The sequence below is a fragment of the Dermochelys coriacea genome, chromosome 14, assembly GCF_009764565.3.
Source record: "Dermochelys coriacea isolate rDerCor1 chromosome 14, rDerCor1.pri.v4, whole genome shotgun sequence".
Taxonomy (NCBI): Eukaryota; Metazoa; Chordata; order Testudines; family Dermochelyidae; genus Dermochelys; species Dermochelys coriacea.
Genome location: NC_050081.1, coordinates 9,695,188 through 9,704,340, shown reverse-complemented (window position 1 = coordinate 9,704,340; position 9,153 = coordinate 9,695,188). Strand labels below are relative to the sequence as shown.

Genomic DNA, 9,153 nt, shown 5'->3' with positions numbered 1-9,153 from the left:
TGTGGCTCAAAAGCTTGTCTCTCTCACAAACAGACATTGGTCCAATCAAAGACATTACTTCACCCATCCTGTCTCGCTAATGTCCTATAAGTGTAATTTATGGCAAATTTTTAAAAATAGGAAACTAAAGAAAATGCTATAAATCAAGCTCACAGTGGCAGAAGGCTAAACAGTTGAGCTGGACTGAACCCAGATCCAAACACTTCCGAATATCAGGATGTTCAAAATCCATCCAGCTGTTGATCTGAAACTTGCTGCATAAATCCATTGCCAATAAAAACATTCACTGACTTGACCTTTTGCTGCCCTCTGCAGGGCGGCACTATGTACTGCCGGCCACAGCAGGAATTTAAGTGAAAAATGGCCCACAAAGGAAACAAAAAAGTTTTGTCTCAGGACATTTTAACCCTACAGCATGCCAGTGTTGTTGCAGCATCGATATGAGAACGCAAAGTGGCCTTTTTAACATGGACTGTGAGCCACTTATGAGTAGTCATGCTCTCCCCAGCTCGGGGTTCTCAAACTTGGGGTTGGGACCACTCAGGGGGTCACGAGGTTATTACATGGGGGGGGGGTCCTGCTTTGCCTCCAGCATTTATAATGGTGTTAAATATATAAAAAAGTGTTTTAATGTATGAGGGGGGAGGAGGGGTCGCACTCAGAGGCTTGCTGTGTGAAAGGGGTCACCAGTACAGAAGTCTGAGAACCCCTGCTCTAGCTTGATATTTAGACTTGGTTTCTCTATCTTCCAGGTTTAACACATTGCGTATGCCTGATCCTGTAAAGCACTGAGCACCCACAACTCTTATTCTAGCTCAGAGGTGGCTGTGGCTGCTAACCATTGCTGAACCCTCATTCCCCAGCAAAACAGAGCTTTATACCCTATTGCTGATTTAGAAAAGGGCCAGTCACCACACACCTAGCGCTTTCCTGCTCTGCAGAGGAGCAGCAGGATATGGGAAGCCCCAGAGGCTGCACCATGGCACCACAGATGTTATGGACTAACTGTGGGAGAAATAACTAACCCCTGCATGGAGGTGACAGGATGGGAATGGCTTAGGGGTCTTTAGCTTGCTGCAGGCCCATCACTAGGTTTCTGTTCCTCATTTACGCAAGCTGTGGGGTAGGTGCTAGGATTTATCCTGGAATTGCTCACCTTGTGCCAGTTTAGAAGGTAGAACAATTCCCCTGTAGGTTCTTAGCAGTACTATTGATCCCAGTAGAAAGACAAATCAATTATCACACCACCTATTCCCCTCACCACCCAACTGAATGAATTTTTCTGCAGTTGTTTGTTACTTTATTTCAGTCGAGAACTAGAATGGTGAAGAAAATAAGGACAAAAACAACATAAAGTCATCCTTAGGGTGTTGATATAGTCACTGCACTTTCAGGGTCAATGCAGAGTTCCTACACATTAGCTTTAAAATTGCAGCCTAATTAATGTTTTTTTGTTTTATTTTTAAAGAGCTGCTGATGCCTTACAGATAACTTTGAAACATTTCTTAGATGTTAATCTGTTAAAAGATCCATGTATTTGTGAGTTTCTCATGATAGCACTCAGTGTTGGACTAACTCTGCTCCCACTGAAAGTCAACAGGAGTTTTACCATACTTCAACAGAAGCAGTTTTGCCAGCACTGACCACTTTTCAAAATCCCAGGCTTCCTATTTAAAGAATGTGATTAGGGATAGTTGAATTAAACCAAGTAACAATGGTCCTGTAAGTTTATCAGTTCTATATACTTATTCCTTACTTGTAGTCATTTGCATTAACTCCAAGGCAAAGACCAGGCAGTCAGAGATCTAGTTCTAGTCCCTGCTCTGCCACTGACTTGCCTAGGGTCACATCACTTAACCATTCTGCACCTTTGTTTCCTCATTTGTAGCACAACAACTTCCTGCTCCACAGCGTGGCAAAGCTAAGTCATGATCTGCAGAGCACATGGAGATCCTCCCTTGGAATTACCTGCTGCCCAATTGCAGGGTATCAATCACATGTGTGCTGGACTCTACTCCCTTTTAAAGGGGCCGGTCATCCTGGCACATTCAAAGCTACTTTCACTAAGGCCCCAACTATGCAATTCGTATTCACGTGAGTAGTCCCACTAACTACGATGGGATTGTTCGCGTAAGTGCACAGCAACGTGAGTAAATCATGAACGAGAGCTCTTGTTGATAATTTGATTCTGCAGTGCCCCATGTTTGTAATGATAGACAAAAAATAATCTGTGTAAACAACGAAGCACTCTGTATTTCTCATAACTGATACTGTCAAATGGTACCTTCCCCTCAGCCCATCAGAGGACCTGAACTTCAAACACAACTTGGTCATGCTACTTATGATGTATAATCTGTAAGAAGGACAGAAACATTTAATTCCAGCTCAACTCATTAATTAATGTCAAATAAAAAAAGAGAAAAATAAAATAAAATTACACAGATGAGATCCATATTAGAACTGACTTATTCCGAGCTTATTATCGAGCCAGAGTTTAAAAATCATACTTCCCAGACAGCTTTTTTTTTTTTAAACATTAAAATAAAACATGCTACAAAACTGCAAAGATCCCTATGGTTAGCATCCAGTCTGAGATCCTCTCTCCAGTTGACCATGATCAGTGTATTTGCAGCTCAATAATATTCTCAAAGAAAGTTTTCAGAAAAGCCTGGTTTGGAACCCAATAGGCTAGGTGAAGGAACCCCACATTGCATTGCATCCCGGCAATGGAGCAAAGTCCAATTTGTCAAGCATGACCCTGAACAGGGGCAAACCTCAGTCATCTGCATCATCAAACTGGCCAACCTCAGGCATTCTATTTGGTGAATTCAGAGCGAGTGGAGCTGTGTGGTGACACATGGGGTTATACAATGATTCTTCTTGCCATGCATATGATGCCAATAGATAATTTTCCTGAAGACTACCACAGTCGATATCTTCCGCGTCTAAAGAGGATTTTAAAAAATAGGAGAGTGTTATTAGACTGCGTTAGAACACTCCACATTGGGCATCACTACAGAGGGTTTGTCATAGCAAATTATATGCACCAGTGCAGGAATATCAGTTGGCTGACCAACATTACTGCATGAAACCTACAAAACCTCTGTACATCTGGTGATACTGATAGAGAAGCTTCAGTAAATTACCTGCCCAAGATCTCACAGAGAGCCTGTGACAGAGCTAGGAACAGAACTCAGACCTCCTAGCTCAGAGTCCTGAGCTTTAAGCACAAGATCATCCTTCCCTTTTATGGTCTATGCAGCCACATAGGGCTCTCACCCCCACTGCATCACAACTCCTCCTGTGCTCTCGCTGGTACCCAACAGCCCCCTTTCCCTTTCTGTCTCCTCCATCACCTGCCAGCAACATGTGAGGAACACTTTGCTGGACCAAGGTCAAAAGTGGGGGAAGTTGGAAATGGGGCAGGGAGCTAGTGCTGACCCAGTTCATTCTCTAGCCTACAACTAGCTTGATTAAAATAAAATATCTTAACAGACGTGCCACAAAGACATAGCAGGGTCCACTGTAAACAGGCAAGGGGTTTTGCAAATAAATAGAATAATGCCATCTGGCTGCTGCCATCAGAGACATCAGGGAACCATGGGCGATAAAAAGCCATAGGCAGTGCAGCATTCCCACCACCAACTTTTCAGTGGTGTTGAGAAACAAAGCACCAAAACAGGCTGATCCAGAAAATAAATTAAAAAATGGCTGCAGGGCAGACCAAATGGATAGCGATTTGTGGAGATTAAAAGAATCTAGACAGAAGAGCTCAATGTCATTCGCAATCACCCAAGTCACAATCAAGGCTTCCCCTCCAATTCTAGATGTGTGTGCACTTGCAGGGCATGAATCGTGGATAAGATAAGCTGGCTGTAAGTGAATAGGGGACAGTTCTTGTACCAACTGCTAATCAAGCTCTCAGTGGGACCAAAGATTTTAAAAAAGTGTGTGCGGGTGCACGTGCACATGCATATGCACACACCCAATATTTAGTCTCATCTGCTCTGAGGCTAACCCAGAGGGAAACATACCAACACAGTTATCCACACCTTAGTTAACCCAGCACTACAAAGGGTCTATAGGAATTCTAAGGACTTTTCTGCCATTAACCTATGGAACTCAACTGAATGCTTCAGTCATATATAAAAGGAAAGATAAATGCTATTAAACAAAACAGCCAGAAGAATCAATATCTCCCAGGCAAAGAGGGAATTGTTTGATTTGTACAAATTCCGAGAGAGAAAGAGAATGACAAAGAGACAGAATGAACCGGTCCTACTGTTAATCTACAAACTCTCGATGGGTTATTCGTTAAACACGCCATCAGTTTGCTAACTGAAGTGTCCAGTCTGGTAAGGCACTAATTGCTCTCCTCTCCCACTAACTGCAGTGGAAGTTCAGAGTTCTCAGAAACTCAAAGGAGAAGCCCCTAACTATGGAGCTTTCAGGGATGCATCCTAGAAACACAAACACAAGCAAGTTTACTCACGTGGCTACTCTTGGTGAAGTCAGTGGGACTGCTTCTCAGAGTAAAGTTGCTCATGTGTGTTTGCAGGATTGGCTTGTAAAGGAACAAGTTCAGGTCAGCAACTTTGTCTCTTTATACAACCCTCCAACACCGCTGTGCTCTACAGAAACATGACTGACAAAGCCCAGGGTGAATCTCTCAGGAGGGAAGAAGAAGGGTCCTTTAGTCAGAGGGTGTTCAGCTACTGTATTCCCCATCACTGAAAGTCAGGAGGAGCCCATCTCTCCTGTTCCAGAGTAATATACAAGACTTATAAAGGTCAAATCCCAAAGTAACTCCACACAAATGTGCACATTTTTCCCTTGCAGTAGCATCCAATAAGAACCCCATTGGCCAAGGAAAGAACCAAAGCGGTCCCATTTGAACACAGCAATGTTTCTTTTAAACTACTGTATTTAAAACCTAGGTACAACTGTGCATCTCAAACACACAAGGTAGACAGAAAGCAGTCAAAGAATGTCACTATCAAATGTTCAAAACAGGAGAATGCGGAACTATTTAAATGGGCTCTCAGGAAAAGCACTCTTTCCATCCACTTAAAGTCCTAGGCTTGATGGAAGAATAAGAAAATCTGCACCTACCATATGGATTACATTCAGCATCCTCCAATTCTTTATCCCAGTCCTCTTCCTCGTACTGAGAATTAATTTTCAGCTCAGGGAAAGATGCATCCAACTCCCAGTCCTCAAGGTCACTTTGGAAGTCATCAAAGTCACCAAGCCATTTAATGGGAGGCCCCGAGGAATCTGAATGAGATGTGTCACTTTCATAGCAAGGGCAACCAGAAAATCTACTCTGGTGAGACTCACAATCAGAAACGTTCTTTGCCAAACAGCCTGTAATACAACAGAAATTGCCAACAGAAATGCTTAGGACATAAACTGGGGTGGTGAAAATGCTTTAATACCATGCAGTAGTTCAACATGAAGACACTTTGTGAACACAGACCTGTTTTGAACAAAGCCCAGGAAAACTACAACACTTCTGTAAGCTACAGCTACAGACAGAAATCTACCCCCAACCCTTTATGCTGTGCTGAGGTTGCAGAAGGAATAAAATTCTATAACACAAGAAGAGATATCAATTCTATCTAATTATAAGTAGTCCAATTTCGTGTGTGTGTGTATTTAATACCACACTAATATTACTCTGGGTTTCAGATATTTCCTATGTTTGGAATACATTACAGATGGCCTGAATCCCATCACTATCTTCAAACTCCCCCAAACTGAATTTCACAGCAGGTGGTCTCTCTCTCTAATGGTCTGAACCCAAAGTCTGGGTCTGAACTTTGCACCTTAGGCTGATGTTTAGAACTTACAGTCCTGTTTCATCATCACCACTGCCTCTTCACATCCTTCAAGAGGAGGTTGGTTGAATAACTCCAGCTGGAGCCTCCACAACAACAGGAATTGTTTTGCAATATTGATCATCCTCTATCTAGGGATCCATGGAAAATGGGCAAAAATAATTTAGCAGAGTTCACTCAAGAGAAGTTCCCACCCATAAGTACTACACAGCTTTGTTGTCCTTTCCTAGCAGACAGCACTAGTAACTATTCTTTTTCACCTTGTTCTAATTTAATGCCTTTTTCCCTGCATACCTTTTCTAGGCCTCCAGTTCACAACTGTCCCTCCTTTCACAAGTTCTTCTTCCTCATGACATGTGCAGTCACCTGCAGCCACCGTTATCTAAAAAAGCAGTAATACGGTTTTAAAGGGTTCAGTAGCTTTGCTCCTTAGACTCCTATACAGTGAGACTCCTGTTCCAAAGTGAATCAGGGGACCCACGCAATCTACCTGTGCCCAAGTTAAGCTTTCATTTTAAATAAGCCCGCAGACAGCTCCAGCATCGAGAAAACAGCAGCCTGTGGCCAGTTTCACCACTGCTGTTCAGAATCCTGTGGGAAGCAGCGAAATCAACACAAATCAATTTTAGAACTGCAACTGGCTGGAAAAGCTGTGAGCAAAGAGGGAAGAGGGAGAGTTAATGGAATGGAATGGAAACCTAACCCCTCTGCAGGAGCCCAGATGCTGGGGGAGAGAAAAAGTATCTGGTCCCATTCTAGCAGCCAGAAGGCTTGGGGAAAAATAAAGGACAGAAAGAGAGAAACTAAGTTTCTCCAGGAGCAGAGCTGCCCTTTTCCACAGGCCCCAAAGCTGGGAAAAGTAAGTCAGAAAGGAAACTGGGCTGCTCACTCTGGTTTCACTGGTACAATGGAGACAAGTAAAGTTCTGCTGGAGAACTGTCTCCCACACTGGTACCAACACCAAAGTGGAGACAAGGGGAATATGGCATAGCAACAGCACCTCTTCACCAGTCCAGTAGTCCAGGGAAGGATAGTGAAAGAGATCAAGTCAGCCTGAGAGTTTCCAGACCTGCATGAAACTCTGAGCAACTGACTACATACCTTGGGCTTAAGACCAATTGTGAGCAACAGGACTTAAATCAAAGAGGAAGGATGTGGGGATGGTCCAAAGTTAGTGATAGATGAAGGGAGAAGATAAATGGTAGGGGCTACGTTCTGTGTGTTTATATAGCTTCCATCCTGCAAGTTACTCTGTGCAGGCTGACCCCTACACCTTTGCGGTGCTCCACTGAAGTCAATGGCCTATGAATAGTAACTTACAGGTTCCTTAGTACGCAAGTTCTTAACTAGTAATAGTTATATATCCTCCATTCTACATCAGGGAGCATCTACTGCAACTCTAAAAGCAATCTTTCATATTGTGACAATGACCCTTGGTTGAAATTTTATATCTGGGAAAGATTAGAAGACACTATATTTCTTCCCTCTGCTAGAAAATAACAATCTTGTTTCCAGTAACAGACATGGAAAACAGTCCCTATTTCCACTCTCTCCAAGAGAAAATTTAGTGTCAGTTACACACACAAATATACGTATAGCCAAGCAAGCGAACCTAACAAGTTAAAATTACCAAAAAAGTCCAACAACAACATTCTGCACATTGCCGGAGACCTGAATAGCTCCCAGGAGCCCAAACATCATTTAGCCCCTTTCACAATTTTTTTTAAGAACTTTATACTTCTGCCAGACATAAACCCAAGAAAGAAAATCAGCCTGAAGGGTCTAAAACATTAGGTTTCAACTAGAATCCACCCCTATCTTCACTCAGGAATAGCCAGCTAGGCCAGTGGGGGGGGGGAGAGAGAGAGAGAGAGAGAGAGAGAGAGAGAGATGTACTTTACACTCCCTTTACCATGGGATCTGGGGAAATAAATGGGAATTAAGAGAAGGAAAGGAAAGGACACCACAATATTTAAAGAAAATACCCACCAAACCCCTGCAGTTGTGTCCATAACCCCAACTCGATCCCCACACACTGAAATAGAGTACTCCCATCTCACACACACAAACTAGACTCTCCCATAAATCTCCTTCTAGTCATCCCCAGGTATCCACTGCCTTCCTACACACCCCCTCTGCACGCTCCTAACAGGCCCCACCACAGCCTGTCCCCTCCCCCTGCACACACCCATCACAGCCCCCTCCCCAGACCCTCCCCTCCCCCCTCGCACACCCCAGTGCCCCTCCCCAGACCCTCCTGCACACACCCCCACTGCCCCTCTCCCCAGACCCTCCCCCTCACACACCCCCACTACCCCTCTCCCTAGACCCTCCCCTCCCCCTCACACACCCCCACTGCCCCCTCCCCAGACCCTCCTGCACACACCCCCACTGCCCCCTCCCCCTGCACACACCCCCCACAGCCCTCGCCCCAGACCCTCCCCTCCCCCTGCACACCCCCCTCCCCAGACCCTCCTGCACACCCCCCACTGCCCCCTTTCCCCTGCACACACACCCTGCCTCCTTCCCCAGACCCCCCCACTGCCCCCTCTTTTCCCTGCACATACCCCCAGACCCTCCCCTCCTCCTGCACACACCCCTCATACCCCCTCCCCCCTGCGGCCACCCCCACGGCCCCCCTTCCACAGACCCTTCGCCTGCGCACACCCCCACAGCCCCCTCCCCACACTCGCCAGGCTCCTCGCGGCTTCTCACCTCCGGGCCTAGGAGCGGCTCCAGCGGATCCTCTTCCCGCTGCCGCCCCCCCGGCCCCTCCATCCCCGGCTGTGGCTGCCCCGCCCCTCCACGGAGGCCCCGGGCCGGGTACCTGCTGCGCCGTGCACCGCCCCCCCCCCCGCACGGGGCTCGCCACGCGGCCGGCCAAACGGCGACACCGGGCAGCCAACCAGCGGCGGCGCGAGTGGAGGGAACCCCGGGGGGGGGGAGGCACTACAGCATCCCCCCCCCGCCCTCCCACCATGGGGAATGTGGAAGCCCCTCCCCGTCCCATCGCCTAGGGTTATTCACAGCCCCTGGTTGTTAGCAATAAGTCTACAGGTCAACTCAGCCGCAAGCCTTTATTGTTCCTTTTCACCATAGCAGCGAACCCTGCTCCTTAAGACCCCCCCCATCATAAAAGAAGTTGGTGTTTCATTCCTACCTTCTGCAAGGCAGGCGGGGCCTCTGTCCTTTCTGCCTGGGGCAGCCCTGAGCACCAGGTCAGCGTCCAGCAAATAATGGATTGTCTCTCGACTAATGATCCACCCGGAAATAGAGTTTCAATGGCAAAAGGCGGCAGCCCTGGAGTATAATG

General features: G+C 46.3%; 1 protein-coding gene across 7 annotated transcripts; it reads right to left on the bottom strand.

The window, feature by feature from the left end:
- Positions 1-2,229: 2,229 nt before the first annotated feature.
- COPRS (coordinator of PRMT5 and differentiation stimulator) lies at positions 2,230-9,153 on the bottom strand. Of its 7 annotated transcripts, none has more exons than XM_043497454.1 (5): positions 9,001-9,153; positions 6,135-6,222; positions 5,853-5,971; positions 5,113-5,367; positions 2,230-2,945 (listed from the first exon to the last, which is right to left on the bottom strand). In XM_043497454.1, the coding sequence occupies exons 3-5, from the start codon at positions 5,962-5,964 to the stop codon at positions 2,776-2,778; spliced, it is 537 nt and encodes a 178-aa protein (XP_043353389.1). In that variant the 5' UTR covers positions 5,965-5,971; positions 6,135-6,222; positions 9,001-9,153; the 3' UTR covers positions 2,230-2,775. The 7 variants fall into 7 exon arrangements, with proteins under 7 accessions (XP_043353389.1, XP_043353387.1, XP_043353390.1 ...); XM_043497452.1 differs by lacking the exon at positions 9,001-9,153 and adding an exon at positions 8,556-8,699; XM_043497455.1 differs by lacking the exon at positions 9,001-9,153 and adding an exon at positions 7,901-7,975.